The following is a 21930-nucleotide window of genomic DNA, read 5'->3' as shown; positions in this document are numbered from 1 at the left end:
CACTTGTTGCCTGTGGTGGATTATTGTAACCTCCTGAATGAAAGTGCAAAGCCCTGACATCACAATCAGACCGAGCTTTCCATTGGCTGCAGCAGTTGTTAATCAGCAGTGGAGGAATATGAGGGGCTGCTAGTGGGCTCCTGCCCTGCCCCACCTCCCCAGAGCAGCCCCAGGTGTGCAGTGAAATCCGAGAGAGGCGGGACTCTTGAGACCAGGATGCAGCTGGGATCTTCTCTCCTGCAGCAGTAAGGTATGGCCGGAGCTGTGTTCAAGCGGTAAAGCCCCAAAGGAGCTGCTAAGCAGGGGAGAGGCTCTGGGCAGTGGGGTGAGCTGGGTAGAGGTGCCAAGGATGGGGAAGCAAAAAGAAGGGGGGGATGGTGAAGGAGCAGAGGTGGCGACTGGAGAGCCCACGATGCAACTCATAGAATCATAGAATATCAGGGCTGGAAGGGACCTCAGGAGGTCATCTAGTCCAACCCCCTGCTCAAAGCAGGACCAATCCCCAACTAAATCATCCCAGCCAGGGCTTTGTCAAGCCTGACCTTAAAAACTTCTAAGGAAGGAGAACTGGACCAACTGGACCAGAGCTGCAGACAGAAAAAAATGGAGAAGGAAGAAGCCAGAGTGTCAAGCGAGAGTCTCCTGAGTGTGGGCCTAATAACCTAATAAAGATCATTCTCCTAGCCCAGAGGTTCTCAGACTGTGGTCTGCGGACTACCAGTGGTCTGCGAGCTCCATTCAGGGGTCCGTGGATAGTTCCCTCTAAGGTGCACGCCTGGGCGGCTGCACACAAGAGAATGAAGGGCCACCCACCTAATTAGTGGAGCCGCGCAGGCGTGGCTCCACTAATTAGGTGCCTGGATCCTGGAGAAGATGCATGTGTAAGGCGAGGTGGTGGCCTTGGGGGGAATAGGGGGTAGGTGGGAGGGGGGCCGTGGGGTGAGAAGAGGGGGCGGGGCAATTTGGGATGTGCAGGGCTGCGGCGACCAGAGAAAGAGGCGACTTTCTCCAGCTCTAGGGCTGCAGCTGTCAGGAAGAGACCCCCCTCCTTTCCTGCCCCAGCTCTGTGGCTGCTGCGGCAGGGGAGAGACCCCCCTCCTTCCCAGGCCCAGCTCAGGGGCTGCTGTGGTAGGGGGAGAGAGGGAGAGACCCCCCTCCTTCCGAGCCCCAGCTCGGGGGCTGCTGTGGTGGGGGAGAGATGGCACATCCATCACATTAGAAAGGTAAGACTACTGATATTAAAATATGAGCATGCTTTTATTTGTAGTACAAAAAAACGTTTATTATTAAGGTTTTTTTATATAGTTTTACAATAGTTAGCTAATGGTACAAATGACATTTGGAAAGATCATTAAGTGGTCCCCTGAGACCCTCAGCAATTTTCAAGTGGTCTGTGAAAAGAAAAGTTTGAGAACCAATGTCCTAGCCCATGGCTTTGCCCATGTCACCCCCTCTTTGCCTCCATTCACTGGCTCCTCCTTCTCTACTGCATGAAACATAACCTACCTGTTTCAGAGTAGCAGCCGTGTTAGTCTGTATTCGCAAAAAGAAAAGGAGGACTTGTGGCACCTTAGAGACTAACCAATTTATTTGAGCATGAGCTTTCGTGAGCTACAGCTCACTTCATCGGATGCATACTGTGGAACTACCTGTCTTTGCTTTCACTGCCTTTCATGGCCAGTCCCCACCCTGCCTATTAGAGAATCATAGGACTGGAAGGGATCTCGAAAGGTCGTCTAGTCCAGTCCCCTGCCTCATGGCAGGACTAAGTATTATCTATCATAGAATCATAGAATATCAGGGTTGGAAGGGACCTCAGGAGGTCATCTAGTCTAACCCCCTGCTCAAAGCAGGGCCAATCCCCAATTAAATCATTCCAGCCAGGGCTTTGTCAAGCCTGACCTTAAAAACTTCTAAGGAAGGAGATTCTACCACCTCCCTAGGTAACGCATTCCAGTGTTTCACCACCCTCCCAGTGAAAAAGTTTTTCCTAATATCCAACCTAAACCTCTCCCACTGTAACTTGAGACCACTACTCCTTGTTCTGTCATCTTCTACCACTGAGAATAGTCTAGAACCATCCTCTCTGGAACCACCTCTCAGGTAGTTGAAAGCAGCTATCAAATCCCCCCTCATTCTTCTCTTCTGCAGACTAAACAATCCCAGTTCCCTCAGCCTCTCCTCATAAGTCATGTGTTCCAGACTCCTAATCATCTTTGTTGCCCTTTGCTGGACTCTCTCCAATTTTTCCACATCCTTCTTGTAGTGTGGGGCCCAAAACTGGACACAGTACTCCAGATGAGGCCTCACCAATGTCGAATAGAGGGGAACAATCACGTCCCTCGATCTGCTCGCTATGCCCCTGCTTATACATCCCAAAATGCCATTGGCCTTCTTGGCAACAAGGGCACATTGTTGACCCATATCCAGCTTCTCGTCCACTGTCACCCCTAGGTCCTTTTCCGCAGAACTGCTGCCTAGCCATTCGGTCCCTAGTCTGTAGTGGTGCATTGGATTCTTCCGTCCTAAGTGCAGGACCCTGCACTTATCCTTGTTGAACCTCATCAGATTTCTTTTGGCCCAATCCTCCAATTTGTCTAGGTCCCTCTATATCCTATCCCTACCTGCCACCGTATCTACCACTCATCCGCAAATTTGCTAAGAGTGCAATCCACACCATCCTCCAAATCATTTATGAAGATATTGAACAAAACCGGCCCCAGGACCGACCCTTGGGGCACTCCACTTGATACTGGCTGCCATCTAGACATGGAGCCATTGATCACTACCTGTTGAGCCCAACAATCTAGCCAACTTTTTACCCACCTTATAGTGCATTCATCCAGCCCATACTTCTTTAACTTGCTGACAAGAATACTGTGGGAGACCGTGTCAAAAGCTTTGCTAAAGTCAAGAAACAATACATCCACTCTTTCCCTTCATCCATAGAACCAGTAATCTCATCATAGAAGGCGATTAGATTAGTCAGGCATGACCTTCCCTTGGTGAATCCATGCTGACTGTTCCTGATCACTTTCCTCTTGTGTAAGTGCTTCAGGATTGATTCCTTGAGGACCTGCTCCATGATTTTTCCGGGGACTGAGGTGAGGCTGACTGGCCTGCAGTTCCCAGGATCCTCCTCCTTTCCTTTTTTAAAGATGGGCACTACATTAGCCTTTTTCCCGTCGTCTGGGACAAGTGGCAATCTAGACTGTCCCTGACAGGTGTTTGTCTAACCTGCTCTTAACAATCTCCAATGATGGAGATTCCACAACCTCCCTAGGCAATTTATTCCCGTGCTTAACCATCCTGACAGGAATTTTTTCCTAATTTCCAACCTAAACCTCCCTTACTGCAATTTAAGCCCATTGCTTTTTGTCCTGTCCTCAGAGGTTAAGAAGAACAATTTTTCTCCCTCCTCCTTGTAACAACCTTTTATGTACTTGAAACTGTTATCATGTCCCCCCCTCCCAGTCTTCTCTTCTCCAGACGAAACAAACCTGTTTTTTCAATCTTCCCTCATAGGTCATGTTTTCTAGACCTTTCATCATTTTTGTTGCTCTTCTCTGGACTTTCTCCAATTTGTTCACATCCTTCTTGAAATGTGGCACCCAGAACTGGACGTAATACTCCAGTTGAGGCCTAATCAGAGTGGAGTAGAGCGGTAGAATTACTTCTCATGTCTTGCTTACAACACTCCTGCTAATACAGCCCAGAATGATGTTGGCTTTTTTTTTGTAGCAGTGTTACACTGTTGACTCATATCTAGCTTGTGGTCCACTCTGACCCCCTGTCAAAGTTCCTTCCCCACTCTGAACTCTAGGGTACAGATGTGAGGACCTGCATGAAAACCCCCTAAGCTTATTTTTACCAGCTTAGGTTAAAAATTCCAAGGTACAAACTATTTTACCTTTTGCCCTTGGACTTTATTGCTGCCACCACCAAACGTCTAACAAATATATAACAGGGAAAGAGCCCGCCTGGAAACATCTTCCCCCCCCAAACCCTACATCCCCTTTCCTGGGGAAGGCTTGATAAAACTCCTCACCAATCTGCATAGGTGAACACAGACCCAAACCCTTGGATCTTAAGAACAATGAAAAAGCAATCAGGTTCTTAAAAGAAGAATTTTAATTGAAGAAAAAAAGTAAAAGAATCACCTCTGTAAAATCAGGATGGTAAATATCTTACAGGTTAATCAGATTCAAAACATAGGGAATCCCTCTAGGCAAAACCCTAAGTTACAAAAAGACACAAACAGGAATATACATTCCATTCAGCACAGCTTATTTTATCAGCCATTTAAAGAAATCAGAATTTAATGCAGATCTAGCTAGATTACTTACTAAATTCTAAGACTCCATTCCTTTCTGTTCCCGGCAAATGCATAACACACACAGAAGGGAGAGAGTTTTTGTTTCTCCCTCCCTCCAGCTTTTGAAAGTATCTTGTCTCCTCATTGGTCATTTTGGTCAGGTGCTAGCGAGGTTATCCTCGCTTCTTAACCCTTTACAGGTGAGAGGGTTTTTCCTCTGGCCAGGAGGGATTTTAAAGGTGTTTACCTTTCCCTTTATATTTATGACAACCCCTAATCTCTTTCCACAGTACTCCTTCCTAGGCAGTCATTTCCCATTTTGTATGTGTGCAACTGATTGCTCTTTCCTAAATTGAGGACTTTGCATTTGTCTTTATTGAATTTAATTCTGTTTACTTCCGACATTTCTCCAGTTTGTCTAGATCATTTGAATTTTAATCCTATCCTTCAAAGCACTTGCAAACCCTCCCAGCTTGGTATCCTCTGCAAACTTTATCAGTGTACTCTGTATGCCATTATCTACATAATTGATGAAGATAGAGAACAGAACTGGACCCAGAACTGATCCCAGCGGGACCTCACTCGAGATGCCCTTTAAGCTTGACTGTGAACCACTGTGAACCATTCTATGGGAATGCCCCTCTGCCATGTACATTGGCCAAAATGGACAGTCTCTACGTAAAAGAATAAATGGACACAAATCAGACGTCAAGAATTATAACATTCAAAAACCAGTCGGAGAACACTTCAGTCTCTTTGGTCACTTGATTACAGACCTAAAAGTGGCAATTCTTCAACAAAAAAACTTCAAAAACAGACTCCAACGAGAGACTGCTGAATTGGAATTAATTTGCAAACTGGATACAATTAATTTAGGCTTGAATAAAGACTGGGAGTGGATGTGTCATTACCCAAAGGAAAACTATTTCCCCTTGTTTATTTCCCCTCCTACTGTTCTTGTAAACTGCTGGAAATGGCCCACCTTGATTATCACTACAAAAGGTTCCCCCCTCCTCCCCCACTCTCCTGCTGGTAATAGCTCACCTTTCCTGATCACTCTTGTTACAGTGTGTATGGTAACACCCATTGTTTCATGTTCTCTGTGTATATAAAATCTCCCCACTGTATTTTCCACTGAATGCATCCGATGAAGTGAGCTGTAGCTCACGAAAGCTTATGCTCTAATAAATTTGTTAGTCTCTAAGGTGCCACAAGTCCTCCTTTTCTTTCTATGGGAACGATTTTCCAACGAGTTTTGCACCCACCTTATAGTAGCTCCATCTAGGCTGCATTTCCAAAGTTTGTTTATGAGAAAGTCATGCGAGACAGTATCAAAAGTCTTACTAAAGTCAAGATATACCACATATTCCACTTCCCCCCATCCATAGGGCTTGTTACCCTGCCAAGGCAAGATATTAGGTTGGTTTGACACAATTTGTTCTTGACAAATCATAAGGACATAAGAACGGCCATACTGGGTCAGATCAAAAATCCATCTAGCCCTGTATCCTGTCTTCCAACAGTGGCCAATGCCAGGTGTCCCATAGGGAATGAACAGAACAGGTAATCACCAAGTGATCCATCCCCTGTCACCCATTCCCAGCTTCTGGCAAACAGAGGCTACGGATACCATTCCTGCTCATCCTGGCTAATAGCCATTGATGGACCTTTCAGAGTAGCAGCCGTGTTAGTCTGTATTCGCATGGACCTATCCTCCATGAATTTATCTAGTTCTTTTTTGAGCCCTGTTATAGTCTTGGCCTTCACAACCTCCTCTGGGAAGGAGTTCCACAGGTTGACTGTGTGTTGTGTGAAGAAATATTTCCTTTTGTTTGTTTTAAACCTGCTGCCTATTCATTTCATTTGGCGGCCTCTAGTGTGTCTGTTATGAGAAGGCGCAAATAACACGTCCTTATTCATTCTCTCCACACCAGTCATGATTTTATAGACCTTTATCATATCCCCCCATAGCTATCTCTTTTCCAAGCTGAAAAGTACCAGTCTTATTAATCTCTCCTCATAAGGCAGCCGTTCCATACCCCTAATCATTTTGTTGCCCTTTTCTGAACCTTTTCCAGTTCCAATATATCTTTTTTAAGATGGGGTGACCACATCTGCACGCAGTATTCAAGATGTGGGCATACCATGGATTTATATAGAGGCAATAGGATATTTTCTGTCTTATTCTCTCTCCCTTTCTTAATGATTCCCAACATTCTGTTCGCTTTTTTGACTGCAGCTGCACATTGAGTGGATGTTTTCAGAGAACTATCCACAATGACTCCAAGATCTCTTTCTTGAGTGGTAACAGCTAATTTAGACCCCATCATTTTATATGTATAGTTGGGATTATGTTTTCCAAAGTGCATTACTTTGCATTTATCAACATTGAATTTCATCTGCCATTTTGTTGCCCAGTCATCCAGTTTTGAGAGATCCCTTTGTAGCTCTTTGCAGTCTGCCTGGGACTTAACTATCTTGAGTAGTTTTATATCATCTGCAAATTTTGCCACCTCACTGCTTACCCCTTTTTCCAGATCAATTATGAATATGGTGAATAGGACTGGTCCCAGTACAGACCTCTGGGGGACACACTATTAACCTCTCTCCATTCTGAAAACTGGCCATTTATCCCTACCCTTTGTTTCCTATCTTTTAACCAGTTACCAATCCATGAGAGAACCTTCCCTCTTACCCCATGACAGCTTACTTTGCTTAAGAGCCTTTGGTGAAGGACCTTGTCAAAGACTTTCTGAAAATCTAAGTACACTATATCCACTGAATCCCCCTTGTCCACATGCTTGTTAACCCCCTAAAATAATTCTAGTAGGTTTGTGAGGCATGATTTCCCTTTACAAAAACCATTTTAATTTCCCCCAACAAATTATGTTCATCTATGTGTCTGACAGTTTTGTTCTTTACTATAGTTTCAACCAGTTTGCTCGATGCTGAATCAGGCTTACTGGCCTGTAATTACCGGGATCACCTCTGGAGCCCTTTTTAAAAATTGGCGTTGCATTACCTATCCTCCAGTCATTTGGTACAGAAGCTGATTTAAATGATAGGTTACAAACTATAGTTAGTAGTTCTGTAATTTCACATTTGAGTTTCTTCAGAACTCTTGGGTGTACACCATCTGGTCCTGGTGACTTATTGCTGTTTAGTTTATCAATTTGTTCCAAAACCTCCTCTAATGACACCTCAATCTGGGACAGTTCCTCAGATTTACCACCTAAAAAGAATGGCTCAGGTTTGGGAATCTCCCTCACATCCTCAGCCATGAAGATCGATGCAAAGAATTCATTTAGTTTCTCCGCAATGGTCTTATTGTCCTTGAGTGCTCCTTTAGCACCTCGATCGTCCAGTGGCCCTACTGGCTGTTTAACAGGCTTCCTGCTTCTGATGTACTTAATGTTTTTTTGCTATTACTTTTGAGTCTTTGGCTAGCTGTATTTCAAATTCTTTTTGGCCTTCCTAATTATATTTTTACACTTCATTTGCCAGAGTTTGTGCTCCTTTCTATTTTCCTCATTAGGATTTAACTTCCACTTTTTAAAGGATGCCTTTTTTCCTCTCCCTGCTTCTTTTACTTTGTTGTTTAGCCACGTTTGTTGTTTAGTTTTCGGTTTTCTTACTATATTTTTAAATTTGGGGTATACATTTAAGTTAAGCCTCTATTATGGCGTCTTTAAAAAGTTTTCATGCCGCTTGCAGGGATTTTACTTTCAGTGCTGTACCTTTTAATTTCTGTTTAATTTAGTCATTTTTGTGTAGTTCCCCTTTCTGAAATTAAATGCTACAGGGTTGGGCCGCTGGGGTGTTTTCCCCACCACAGGGATGTTAAATTTAATTATATTATGGTCACTATTACCAAGTGGTCCAGCTATAATCACTATTTTTTCATTTGACTGTGTCTCATCAGATCCTACCTGTATTTTATCTTCCATCCTCTCCTCCTTACTAGGACATAGAGAATCTCCATTACTAGATCCTCCTCTAAGGGATGTCTCTGTCCGAACCATGTGCTCCTCCACACCTGTCGGCTCTCCCCCAGCCCTGAGTTTAAAAACTGCTCAATGACCTTTTTAATGTTAAGTGCCAGCAATCCGGTTCCATTCTGGTTTAGGTGGAGCCCATCCTTCCTGTATAGGCTCCTCCTTTCCCAAAATTTCCCCAGTTCCTAATAAATCTAAACCCCTCCTCCCTACACCATTGTTTCAACCACGCATTGAGACTCTGCAGTTCTGTCTAACTGGCCCTGCGTGTGGAACTGGGAGCATTTCAGAGAATGCTCCCATGGAGGTCCTGGACTTCAATCTCTTACCTAGCAACCTCAATTTGACCTCCAGGACCTCTCTTCTATCCTTCCCTATGTCATTGGTACCTCCATGTGCCACGGCCACCGGCTCCTTCCCAGCATCTCACTCTCCCTTTGGCTGCCATTATAAATCTCACCCCATGGTGGCGCCACGCTGCAGTTACTGCACTGGCCTGGGACTCCACAGATTGGGGTTCTCTTCCCTGCTCTGCTACAGACCTGGGCGAGTCCTTTCGATTTGCCAGCTGTAAAATGGGGATAATAGTAGTCTCCCTACCTCGCAGCATGATGCGAGGGCAAATCCCAAATTCCTGGGAGGTTCTGATCCTGCAGTGAAGGGCTCAGAGAAGGCCCATGTGCTCAACGATGAGAAAACCTGCTTAGCAAGTGACCTGTTCCTGTCCACACCAGCTTCGGTTTCAGAATGGATTTATAGCATAGCCCCAGGCCTGGCGGGCTGCAGGAGTCCCATTCAGACGGGAGAGAGGCATAGGTCAGGGTAGCCAGGCTGCCTCTGAAAGAAACGGTCACAACCTCCTGGCCAGAGGCAGAGGAGACAGGCAGTCCAGGTGCTGCCAACACCTGGCCCCCAGGCAGTTGCCGAGAAAGTAACCAACCAGACCCCCTCCCCCAACCTGCGAGCTCCAGTGACATGTGGTGGATGCCCCATCCAGTCAGAGGGGCAGATACGACCCTCCCCAACTCTGCCCGGGCCTTCCCCATCCCGCAAACAGCACCCCAGGTTTATGGGAGTTGAGCCTCAGCCAGCTCCCCTCTTCCATCCCCAGTCTGCGCCGCCCCTGGCAGGGTGTAAATGGCACCATCGGAGCCAGAGGAGATGGAGGCGCGGAGCTGGCTGTGGGGAACACACTAAAAGCACCACAGTTCTATACAGTCTCTTTAGTGACCCTCCCAACGGCCCATACACACCACGAACAAGAGGAAGGACAGACTGGAGCCCACGTAAGAGCCCTCAGGGCTGAAGACCAATCGACCAGCAGAACCCGCTAAGATCCATCAGAGAGGGAACAACAAAGCCACTCCAGATCAGCCTCGCCCCTCTCGCCAACACCCAAAAGTGAGACACCACCACCTGCTGAGCAATGGTATCAAAGCCTAATGACCAAACAGTATCAGCAGCGAGCCCTAATACTTAGGAGCCACCGTGCCTTGATACTACAGCGACTGGTTGTCTCGGACTCACAGGCGCTGTGCTCTCTCGGCTCCATACGGCCCCTAGGAGGAACCCCCTTCAGTGTGTCAGCCCTCCGGGAGGGCTGCACTGACCCTCCGAGGTTAGGACCTCTGGCCCCGCCACCTCCTGGTACTGAACCTCAGAGCCTTCAGCAGCCTCTCTCTCTTTGAGCCCCTGCAGTGAGACGGCTTGCACTGGACACCCGGGGCCTCCACACCCAGAGGGAGCAATGCCCCCTGATCTCAGCCACTGTTGTAAAACAGGGGGGTTTATCGTACATCTAAACCCAGCAGAGGCACGTCTCAGGGCCTGGGGCCTGGCCAGTCTCATCAACGTCCATCAGGGTCTGTCCCCGCCCCATGGGCTCAAGCTGCTCTTTGTCCCAGTCCAGCAGCCCCCTCCCTCCAGCTGACCATCCCATATCGCCTCCCCCAACAGCCCCTCATCTATCCTGTGTCATTGGTCCCAGGCAGACAGGCCCCCTGGCCTCCTCTCTCCCGTCCTTTGTTCCCCCTGGCTGGGCAGGTCACCGGGGCCCTCTCGCCTCAGCCCTTTGTCCTCCCACTGGCCAGAACCGGCAGGCTCCCAAGCTGGGCTGGGCCTCCGGGTCACTGGTTACTAAGTTCCACAATGTCCAGGCCAGTGTCCGGGGCGCAGGCTGCTAGGTGAGATCACACCTAATCCTCTGCAACAACAATTCCCCCCACCCCTCGTTACACACACAGCACACAGGGAAACTAAGGCACACACAGTGTTCGTGCAAAACGCTAAGAAAATCCCCCACTTTGTCTAACTGGCGTTCTATAAATACCACAGACAGACTAGATAGCACCGATGGCTAAGGACATGAGGCAGAGGCACCGACTTCTTCTCTACTTGAGGGGGCTGCTCAACCCCCCCTCCGCCCAAGACCCCTTCCCGCTCCCTCCCAGTGCCTCCTGCACACCACGGAACAGCTGATCGCGGCGGGTGAAGGGTGCTGGGGGGGGGAGCAGTTGATCAACGTGGCCGCCAGTGGGCGAGAGGCCCTGGGGGGAATCGGGGAGGGGGAAGCTTGACTGCTAAGCACCCACTCATTGTTTTCCATGGTGCTCCAGCCCTGGAGCACCCATGAAGTTGGCGCCTATGACAAGAGGTAATCATTATGTCCTAGGAGGCCATCAATAGTACAGGCCATCGGTTATACCGTATTCTCCCTTAAAGACGTACGAATCCTAATCTATCGGGTCCATCTGTCTTTACAGACATGCCAATGACAAAGGCCCAATGTCCCCTGCACTGGGGGAGCGAAGGGGAGCCCTGACTTCAAACTAGTGGGTAAGAGGCTCAGCCCACGAGAATGGTGAAATGAGAGATCAAAGGAGAAAAAGCAAGTGGTGGAAACTCTCCCATGCCCCACCCACATCTCAAGCGCCACCCACTCAACATCAAAATGATCAGCCACTCCCAGCAGGTGGTGCAGACCTGTAATCCAATCAACCCTCTCTATCTGGTCTGCTTTGATCTGCGGGGAATTAGTTAACGTCTCACTCCCCATCGCTAGCCTATAGAAGGGACACCACCTTGAAATGAACTGGGCGGCGGAGAATGTGGGAATTTGTCTCATATTTTTATGAACAATATGTGTGTCTCATTATACCCACTCACTTTGTACTGCTGCCCATTGAGCAAGAAGGCTTGGGGCATGAGACACAGGTGGATGTCAGGTGTGCCTGTCTGGATTGGGACTGGTTACATTATCAAGGACTGACTGGAATTAACACATCTGAATGAGGGCCCTGCAGGGACAATGGAAACCTCAGTGAAGAACTGACTGACTCCAGGGCAGGACAGATGGACAAGGTGCGTTGGGACAGGGTAGTTGAGGGAGAAAGTTTGGTGGCCAGACTGAGCAGGAGAGAAGGAAAGATGGATTTCTGAACCGTTAGTAGACACAGGAAAGGGGGAGTGGGTTGGACAGACTGACACATGCCAATAAACAGGGGCTCAGGACAGACCGAACCCAGCGGGAGCATGGGAAAAGAGGGAGAGAGGGTGAGAGCTTGGGTTGAGAGTACAGGCTCGGTGCTCGATTCAGGCCGCAGCTGGATATTTCTGACAGCGGGGGGCGAACTGCCCCCTCCCTGGGACCTCTAGGCTGATTGGTCTGTTCTGCGCTCCACAGGGCCAGCTCTTCACAGGACGCACCTGTTGCCACTCTGCATGAGAATGCCCAGCTAGACGAAAGGCCATGATCTCCACGGACCACGGCTCAAGCCCAACCATCTTGTGCTGCATCTCCAGAGACGCCCCCCCCGCTCCTGGCTGGTTCTGCTGCTCCGCTGGCTGGCTGGCCTCTGCCCAGGATTGACGGTCACCATGGGGGAGTACTACGACGTGCTGCGCATTCCCTGTGATGCCTCGGACGAGGACATCAAAAAGGCGTAAGTCCTTCCTTGGAGCATCCCCTTCCCCACACATCTCGAGGGCACGGTTCCTCCTGTCTCTGTCCGTGACTGCCAGCACTCTCCCAGCCCCAGGGCCTCCTCCTAACTGAGACAGAAGTGGGGGTCCTAGTTGAGATCCCTCCTCTGGTCAGTGGGGCTGTTGCTCCTCCTATTGCTGGTCAGTGCAACTGGAGGGTTGTGGCACAGTGGCTGGCACCTGCAGCGGGGTGTAAAGGGTTGTGTAGGGGCCCTGTTGAAGCCAGCATGGGCAGGTGTCACTGACTGTCTCTGGACCCGTGCAGGTACAGGAAGGCGGCGCTGAAATGGCATCCGGATAAGAACCCGGGGAAGAAGGAACACGCCGAGCAGAAGTTCAAAGAGATCGCGGAGGCCTACGAAGTGCTGTTGGACAGTAAGGGGACAGCGTCTCCCCAACCCAGCCATCCGCCCTCGCTCAGTGCACTGCAGGTTGATGCTCCCACGCGTCTCGCTGCACTTGTGTTGTGCTCCTTGTGGCTGCTTGGGCAGCAGCTTCTGATGCACACGCTCTGTGTCTGTGTCTGTCCTGGGGCACCAGCTTTGCACAGCTCCCTGGAGACACCTCTTGGAGCGGGTGGGGTGCTACTCTCTCCGGCCCCATCATTCCAGGTTCTCCCTTCCCCTCCAGCACAGGCCCCAGGGAGGAACGTTACCCTGCAGCTGAGCCACAGGGCATCCTTTCGCCAGGCCTTGACCCCTGCCTGTGGTTAGGTGCGGGGTACCCAGGTCCGATGCTGTAGGCCCCTGGCACAGAAGCCAGAGCCCCATCTCATACTGGAATCCTGCAGCATGGCGCACCTGCACCCTGTGATGTGGAGTTACCCTGGCACCGTTCACCCAGTGTCTATGTTAGGGATCTCTGTAGCATCTAGCGCCCCGGTATCCACACATCTCCCATAGCTGGGCAGGGACCCTGTGGCAGGTTATGTCTGTTCCTCCTAGGTTCTTTCTCTACAGCGAGGCCCCCTCTGGCTCAGTACTGGGGCGGGAGGTCAGCCTGGTGAAAGGGCCGCTGTGTCTGCAACGAGAAGATGGGCTGGGTGACCTCTCGCTCCTTCTCCCTTCCAGAGAGCAAGCGCGATCTCTACGACCGCTACAGCAAGAACAGGCTCACGGGGGCAGGTGAGTGACCCACCCTGACCCTGCCCTCAGCTGACCCTGCCCAACCCTCTGGCTTCAATGAGGCCAGAATTTGTCCCTGCGGTTGGAACTTTGCTCCCAATTCTGCTGGTGACGCACGAACCAGAATTGACCCCGGCTCATTCTCCGTGGGCTGGGCTGGCTCTGCAGGGCTAACAGGAGCCCAGGGCACAGAATGCTTGCTTCTGTCCGCCTGCGAATATCCTTAGGGAGCCCATCGGCCAAGGGAGGAGGGGCCATGTTCCAGATCAGCATCGCACTCAGGGCCTTTCCTCCTGGCCCCAGAGCTCTGCAGTGGGGAGAGACAGGATCCCAGCCTTGGCAGCCCAAAGCAGGGTGTCCTGTTTGCTTCCTGTTCTCGTTCCTTTTGAAGACCCTTGCGAGGGCTGGCAACCAGGGTGCCGCATTTGCCATTTCCTGTCTCTGCCTTTCCCTTTCTGCAGGGCCTGGGGGATCGAGGGTTGAAGATGGAGCCCCTAGATTTATGTTCCACTTTCGCAGCCCCCATGACATCTTCAGAGAGTTCTTTGCGGGACAAGAGCCTTTCTATGGTGAGTGAGAGCCTAAGATTCTGTGGGACCAGCTGGCCCAGGAATGAAGCTGGGGCCTGAGGGAGCAGAAGGGAGGTTCTGACGTGATCAAGCAGGTGCTTAGGTCCTCACAGCTGGGACAGAGCATGGCCTTGGTACTTGGCTAGAGCAGCTGAAGGGAGAAATGAAAGAGGAATTATCCTGAATTCTCCCAGTGGTGAATGGCAGGGTTTTCTCCAGAAACCCAGTGGGGTCTCCACATGCTCAGCTCCGAACAGTTCCCACGGCAATCAGCCGGAGGGTCCATTAGGGGAGGCGCACATCGGTACAGCTGTGTACGATGGACCCTGCATGTTCTCTGAATCTAGGGCAACAGAACATCCGGAGCCCTGGCTGCCTAGCAGAGGGGCTGTCCTGCCTGGTTGTGGAGTCTCCACAATTCATTGTCATTGTCCACAATGCCCCAGACAGTCCCACAATCGTATCTTGGCCTGTCAGCAACGGGATCCTCTCGCATGGCCAGACATGCTTCTCTTTAGCCAAGGAGTGGAGATGGGGAGTAAGAATCACCCCCTATTCCTGTCCATGGGCTTTCTGCCATTCTCCTCTGCAGACCCCCTGGTAGTTGGCCTTGCTCCTTGTCGTCCTGTGTCACCCCCCACCCTCCCCAGCTCTTCTGACTCACAGGGACATTCTCTCTCAGAATCCAAGAAGAACATTTTCCTTTAAATTTCACACCTCCCATATATTTCGTTCCCCACTGCCCCTCCCCTCACACTCTAGGCTAAGCGATCCCCGCTGAGCCATTTGGAGCCTGGGACTGGCTGAACTCACCTGACAATGTGTTCACCACCCTGTTTTTCAGGATCCTCTGGACCCTTCAACTCCAGCATCAACGCAGGAAAAGACTTCCGCTTCTTCTCTACCTCGACCAAGTTCATCAATGGCAAACGCATCACAACCAAAAGGTAAGGAGGGGCCACCAGCCGGTGGAAGTTTGGCTAAGCCAGCCTGTCTTACATCAGCACAGGGGGGCAGCCCATTGGGCCAGTAGGAACAACAGGCCATTGTTTAGGTGAGCAGCATGGCCCAGTGGATTCAGCGGGTCAGAAGAACCATGTTCGACTCCTGCTGCATGGGGCAGTTATCAGATTGGGCCATGTGTCTGGAACAGCACCCTAAGGGGTTCAGAAGAGAATAGCTGGGGATTTGGGGGATGATGTTGAGGGTCTGGAAGTGATATATAGGGGGGTGAGGTGTTTAGGTTACTCCTAAACAGATGCTTCCCCTTCTTTGGCTCTTGTCTACTTCCCAGGACTGTGGAGAACGGGCAGGAGCAGGTGGAAATTGAAGAGGATGGGGAGCTGAAATCTGTCCACATTAATGGTGAGAAGCAGAGTCTTCCTGGGCCATGGATGGCACAAGAGACTGAGAGCAGGGAAGGAGCAAAGCTAGTTTCTTGGGGCAGGCAGTGGCTCTCTCTGAGCTTACCGGGACCCAGCAGCCCTTGACCAAGTCCCCTTGGCTGCTCCCACCACTGAACAAATCCCCCAAATCCAGCTGCCACTAGCTAAGTCCCTCTGGACCTGTCTGCTCTTGAACAACACCCCTTGTACCATCCTCTACAGCTAGCCCGTGAGTGGAATAAGGGCCTTAAGGTCAACCAAGGTCTTTAGTGCTGAGTGAAGGCCCTGCTGCTGGGTGAGGCTGGACCTCTGTTACTGTCCTAGGTGATGTCCCAGTGGGGGATGGGAGTTTAAAGCTGGGCATCCAGTTATTGGCCCAAGGACTCTTTTTATGGGAGGGCGGTGGGAGGGGCTGAGCCCAGGCTCATGGCTGCTGCTCTGTAGCTGGAGAGGTGCACAAGTTTTCTTCTACGAATGCTGATGAGGGTAATTTCTTGCAGATATGGCTGTTGACGAGACAAGCAGCAGAGCAGCAGCAGGGAACGAATCTCATGCTGGGCCTACCAAGGTGCACTCTGGACGTAATAAGATGCATGCCAGATACAAGTCAGCTCCTGGATCTGAGTTACCAGTGGGGAGGCAAGAGTCCCACATGGAAAAGAAAGAGTCCCATGCTAGGACCGAGTTGAAGCTCAGCTCCGAGCCGCAGGCCGGGAGGAATTAGTTGTATGCTAGGAGAAGAGAGGCCCAGGCTGGGGGAAGGAGGCATGCCTGCAGGAGCAAGACACAATGAAGCAGCTGCAGAGTGGAAGGAATCAGCTTCCAGGTAGGAGCTGGCTCCTGGCTGGAATGAGCTAGCTGTGGAGAACAGGACTGCTACGGGTGGGATGCAACTGCTTCTGGATACAAGTCAGTACCCGTGTGGAACTAAGAATGGAGTCAGGTGTCCAGTGGAACAAGTCGGCTCCCTGATGCCACCAGTTGGCCCCAGGACGACACAAGCAGGTTCTCAGGCAGAAGCAATCTCCGGGTCTTGTCCCTTAATCCCAGCTACTTCCAGAATCTCTTTCCCCCAGGCTGGGGAGAACGCTAGGAACAGTGGGATCTGTTGTGAAGTTTTCCAGATGGCACTGGCCAGCAGGCGAGGAGCTGTTCAATACAGATGGGACCAGAGCTCTCAGTCTCTGTCTCCGTCATTCTCTGAAGAGTCAGCCAGTGAGCAGCTGCTTCGACAAGGACAGGAGCAGAGCTGTCTCACGGCCGAGGACTGGTCTGGCCTCTAGAGGTCCAGTATGGTGGGGGCTGTTTGCAGCTCAAGGATCTTCCATTGCTGCTACTCCCATCGCATACAGGAGGACATGGGTCCTGCTAGCTACTCACACACAAAGGTGATGGGGGGCCTATAAGAGCCCAGAGAGAGCGCTGGCTCCCCCCGTGCTGTCAGGAGGTTACAGCCCCCTGGCTGCTGCGGCTCGGTGCTCTTGGTTTGGCTCTCTTTGAGGGGTGCCCAGGGAAGGGAAAGGGGGGCGCATTCACAAGGCAGCGGGGGTTATTTTGGGAAAAGTACAATTGTGTGAGAACTAGTGTTAGGCAGCTCAGCCCTGAGGCCCTGTACAGAGTGTGGTAACACCCTCCCCTGCTCCCCACAGAATGGCTTTAAGTAGCCACAGGCAGGTGGCTTCTGGCCTGGCAGGCTTTGGGGCTAAAGAGGGCACACACCTTGTGCCAAAGGCAGCTATGACCCCTGAATGCCAAGTTGGCTGGTGTGAGCATTGGTGTGGGGACAATCTCTGAGTTGCTCTGCTGGAAACAGTGGGAGAGATTCCAGAGGACTGGGAAAGGGCAAATCTAATGCCCATCTATAAAAAGGAAAATAAGGACAAACCAGGAAATTACAGACCAGTCAGCTTAACTTCTGAACCGGGAAAGTTAATGGAGCAAATCATTAAGCAAACAATTTGCAAACCTCTAGAAGATAATCAGGTGATAAGTAACAGTCAGCATGGATTTGTCAAAAACATATTGTGTCAAATCAACCTGATATCTTGCTTTGGCAGGGTAACCAGCCTTGTGGATGGGCGGAAATGGTAGACATGGTCTATCTTGACTTTAGTAAGGTTTTTGACACTGTCTCCTATGACCTTCTCATAAACAAACTAGGGAAATGCAACCTAGATAGAGCTACTATAAGGTGGGTGCAAAACTGGTTGGAAAACCGTTCCCACAGAGTAGTTATCAGTGGTTCACAGTCAAGCTTAAAGGGCATATCGAGTGAGGTCCCACAGGGATCAGTTCTGGGTCCAGTTCTGTTCCCTATCTTCATCAATTATGTAGATAATGGCATACAGAGTACACTGATAAAGTTTGCGGACAATACCAAGCTGGGAGGGTTTGCAAGTGCTTTGGAGGATAGGATTAAAATTCAAAATGATCTGGACAAACTGGAGAAATGGTCTGAAATAAATAGGATGAAATTCAACAAGGACAAATGCAAAGTACTCCACTTAGGAAGGAACAATCAGTTGCATACATACAAAATGGGAAGTGACTGCCTAGAAAGGAGCACTGCGGAAAGGAATCTGGGGGTGATAGTGGATCACAAGCTAAATATGAGTCAACAGTGCAATGCTGTTGTAAAAAAAGCAAATATCATTCTGGGCTGTTTTAGAAGGAGTGTTGTAAGCAAGACCCAAGAAGTAATTCTTCCGCTCTACTCTGTGCTGATTAGGCCTCAAGTGGAGTATTGTGTCCAGTTCTGGGCACCACATTTCAGGACGGATGTGGACAAATTGGTGAAAGTCCAGAGAAGAGCAACAAAAATGATGAAAGGTCTAGAAAACATGACCTATGAGGGAAGATTGAAAACATTGAGTTTGTTTAGTCTGGAGATGAGAAGACTGGGGGGGGGGCATGATAACAGTTTCAAGTACATAAAAGGTTGTTACAAGGAGGAGGGAGAAAAATTGTTCCTTAACCTCTGAGGACAGGATAAGCAGCAATGGGCTTAAATTGCAGTAAGGGAGGTTTAGGTTGGAAATTAGGAAAAAATTCCTGTCAGGACGGTTAAGCACTGGAATACATTGCCTAGGGAGGTTGTGGGATCTCTATCACTGGAGGTTTTTAAGAGCAGGTTAGACAAACACCTGTCAGGGATGGTCTAGGGCAGTGCTACTCAAAGTGGTGATCCGTGGACCGGTGCCAGTCCGCGAGCCATCGGCTGCCGGTCTGCGCGCACATTGGGGAAAAAAATTGTCGGGCTCCACATCAGATAGCTTGAGAAGCACTGGTCTAGAAATTAGTCCTGCCTTAGGTGCAGAGGACTGGACTAGACGACCTCTCGAGGTCCCTTCCAGTCTTATGATTCTATGAAATTGGAACGACAGCTGTTAAAGATGTCTGTAACATAGTGGTATCTATGGACCCAGTAAAGGACAGGGTGCAAATTACAACTTAACTAGAGCAGGGACATTATAAAAGTATAGAGGCCAATTCTGCAAAATCAGTAGGATGTCAGATCAAACAGTTTAATCAGAACAGGCACCTGGTCCATCATAAAAACTACTTATGTATCTATATATAAATGCAAGAAATTGAAAAGCAAAAAATAAGTGAGCGGGAATGCTTGGCAATGGACGAGGACCCTGCTATAATAATAGGCATTACAGACACATGGGGGAATGACCCAGACCGGTGGGATATAGTAATATCTGGTTATAAACTGTACAGGAAGGAGAGTACATTCATGCATAAGGGATTCTATACAATTTAGCAAGAGATAAATTTGGAGTGGAAAAGACCAAGCAATTGAATCTATGTGGTTACAAATTCAAAGCTGTAGGGATATACTAGTGGATTTATACCACTGGTCTCCAGATCAAGGGAAAAAATTGAGTGCCCAATATTGAAAGAGATCAAAGATGCAGCAAAATCCAACAAAACGACAATGGGACACTTTAACTACCACATATACACTGGTCAAATGGCACAATGGGACAGAGCTTAGAGAAATAATGTTTCAACATTTAAGTGATTTGCTTCTTGGAGCAGGTAGTTCTAGAGCACACAAGAGGAGAGGCTGTTCTTGACAGTTGTAACACACAGGAGCTAATTCAGAAGCAACAGGAAGGTGAGCCATTGAGTACTAGTGACCCTGGTATGAGGAGGTGCAAATCCTAGAGGGAGGTAAGTACCCCCCAGCGACACTGCTCTAGAAAGGGAGACAAATACATTCAGAAGGTTAATCAAAAAGGCCCTAAAGCTAAAAGTAAAGGAAGTAACATTCATAGAGGTGGCTTGAATGCTCCTTACAAAAATACTTCTGGAGTCTCAGCAGGCACGCAGAGCGCTGAGCACAAAGTGAACCAGGAAGGCAAAGCATAAACCATTTTGGCTAAAAGACAACCAAGATGCTATTTGACCCAAACAGAAATCCTTCAATATGTGAAAATCTGACCCTAGTGAAGCCAACCACAAGAAGCATAAATTGCAGCAGGCAATAATAAGAGGAAAAGAAAGGCCAGAATGGAGTTTTAAGAGCAAAAATGGGGTTTTAAGAGCAAATGGCTAAAGGTATAAAAACTGAACCTATTCTTTCAGTACATTAGAAGCAGGAATCCTGCAGATGAATCAGTAGGTCCACGGGCGCACCAAGGGCTAAGGCACTAATGAAAAAGAGATAAGGACGTTGATGCAAAGCAATCCTCTAGCTTCTCAGCAGTCTTCACCACCAAGGGTGGGGGGGAAACTCTTGCCCTGGGCCTGCTCTTTCTTGGTAACAAAGGCAAGGCGCTTTTAGAGACAGATAAGAACATAAGAATATCAGAGCGGCCAGACAAAGCTTTTGACACGGTCTCCCACAGTATTCTTGTCAGCAAGTTAAGGAAGTATGGGCTGGATGAATGCACTACAAGGTGGGTAGAAAGCTGGCTAGATTGTCGGGCTCAACGGGTAGTGATCAATGGCTCCATATCTAGTTGGCAGCCGGTATCAAGTGGAGTACCCCAAGGGTCGGTCCTGGGGCCAGTTTTGTTCAATATCTTCATAAATGATCTGGAGGATGGTGTGGATTGCACTCTCAGCAAATTTGCGGATGATACTAAACTGGGAGGAGTGGTAGATACGCTGGAGGGGAGGGATAGGATACAGAAGGACCTAGACAAATTGGAGGATTGGGCCAAAAGAAATCTGATGAGGTTCAATAAGAATAAGTGCAGGGTCCTGCACTTAGGACGGAAGAACCCAATGCACAGCTACAGACTAGGGACCGAATGGCTAGGCAGCAGTTCTGCGGAAAAGGACCTAGGGGTGACAGTGGACGAGAAGCTGGATATGAGTCAGCAGTGTGCCCTTGTTGCCAAGAAGGCCAATGGCATTTTGGGATGTATAAGTAGGGGCATAGCGAGCAGATCGAGGGACGTGATCGTTCCCCTCTATTCGACATTGGTGAGGCCTCATCTGGAGTACTGTGTCCAGTTTTGGGCCCCACACTTCAAGAAGGATGTGGATAAATTGGAGAGAGTCCAGCGAAGGGCAACAAAAATGATTAGGGGACTGGAACACATGACTTATGAGGAGAGGCTGAGGGAGCTGGGATTGTTTAGCCTGCAGAAGAGAAGAATGAGGGGGGATTTGATAGCTGCTTTCAACTACCTGAAAGGGGGTTCCAAAGAGGATGGCTCTAGACTGTTCTCAATGGTAGCAGATGACAGAACGAGGAGTAATGGTCTCAAGTTGCAGTGGGGGAGGTTTAGATTGGATATTAGGAAAAACTTTTTCACTGGGAGGGTGGTGAAACACTGGAATGCGTTACCTAGGGAGGTGGTAGAATCTCCTTCCTTAGAGGTTTTTAAAGTCAGGCTTGACAAAGCCCTGGCTGGGATGATTTAACTGGGAATTGGTCCTGCTTTGAGCAGGGGGTTGGACTAGATGACCTTCTGGGGTCCCTTCCAACCCTGATATTCTATGATTCTATGATTCTATGACTGGGTCAGATCAAAGGTCCATCTAGCCCAGTCTCCTGTCTTTCAACAGTGGCCAGTACCAGGTGCCCCAGAGGGAATGAACAGAACAGGGAATCATCAAGTGATCCGTCCCCTGTCGCCCATTCCCAGCTTCTGGCAAACAGAGGGTAGGGATGATGATGGAAGAAGAGGGGGTGGAGCAAATTTCTAATTTAAAAAGCAACAAGTCACCAGGCCCAGATGGTCCTGCCAGTAGCCTGGGTTCTCTCCCACAGACACTAACTCTTACCCCAGGACCACTTCTTCCCTCCCAGCAACTGCATCTGCTATTCCCTAGGCCCTCGTCTGCTCCAGAACTCCTGGAGTGGGGAAGCGCTGAGTCGTCTCGCCTTAAAGGGCCAGTATACCCTCTTACACTAACTACAGACAGAAGACTGGAAGGTAGCAAATGACGTATCCATATGTTAAAAGGCTCTGTGGTGATCCAGGAAATTATTGACCTGTAAAAGCCTTACATCTATATCTGCCAAATTAGTTGAACTGATAATTAATAATAGAATAAAATCTGGAAAATCATGATTTAATAGGGTCTAACCAGCAT

At 49.2% G+C, this 21930-nt stretch overlaps 1 protein-coding gene across 3 annotated transcripts; it reads left to right on the top strand.

Annotated features, from left to right (window-relative positions):
* Positions 1–180: 180 nt before the first annotated feature.
* On the top strand, positions 181–17129 carry LOC311528458 (dnaJ homolog subfamily B member 2-like). 3 transcript variants are annotated; one of them, XM_084643505.1, is made up of 9 exons: positions 230–250; positions 11073–11145; positions 11993–12251; positions 12557–12666; positions 13362–13415; positions 13877–13984; positions 14829–14931; positions 15279–15349; positions 15870–17129. In XM_084643505.1, exons 3-9 carry the CDS (start codon positions 12187–12189, stop codon positions 16091–16093), a joined length of 735 nt encoding a protein of 244 aa, XP_084499631.1. In that variant the 5' UTR covers positions 230–250; positions 11073–11145; positions 11993–12186; the 3' UTR covers positions 16094–17129. The 3 variants fall into 3 exon arrangements, with proteins under 3 accessions (XP_084499630.1, XP_084499631.1, XP_084499632.1); XM_084643504.1 differs by lacking the exon at positions 11073–11145 and having other exon boundaries at positions 181–250; XM_084643506.1 differs by lacking the exons at positions 230–250; positions 11073–11145 and adding an exon at positions 1150–1223.
* Positions 17130–21930: the final 4801 nt, after the last annotated feature.

This window comes from Lepidochelys olivacea (genome assembly GCF_965140295.1).
Source record: "Lepidochelys olivacea isolate rLepOli2 genome assembly, chromosome: 11".
Classification (NCBI taxonomy): Eukaryota; Metazoa; Chordata; order Testudines; family Cheloniidae; genus Lepidochelys; species Lepidochelys olivacea.
Note: the sequence above shows the minus strand (reverse complement) of the source record. Positions and strands in the feature narration are given on the sequence as shown.

Coding starts and splice junctions, on each gene's coding strand:
- LOC311528458 (XM_084643504.1), top strand. CDS start 12,187: ATGGGGGAGTACTACGACGTGCTGCGCATTCCCTGTGATGCCTCGGAC. Junction 12,252..12,556: donor GACGAGGACATCAAAAAGGC/GTAAGTCCTTCC, acceptor GGACCCGTGCAG/GTACAGGAAGGCGGCGCTGA. Junction 15,350..15,869: donor GAAATCTGTCCACATTAATG/GTGAGAAGCAGA, acceptor AATTTCTTGCAG/ATATGGCTGTTGACGAGACA.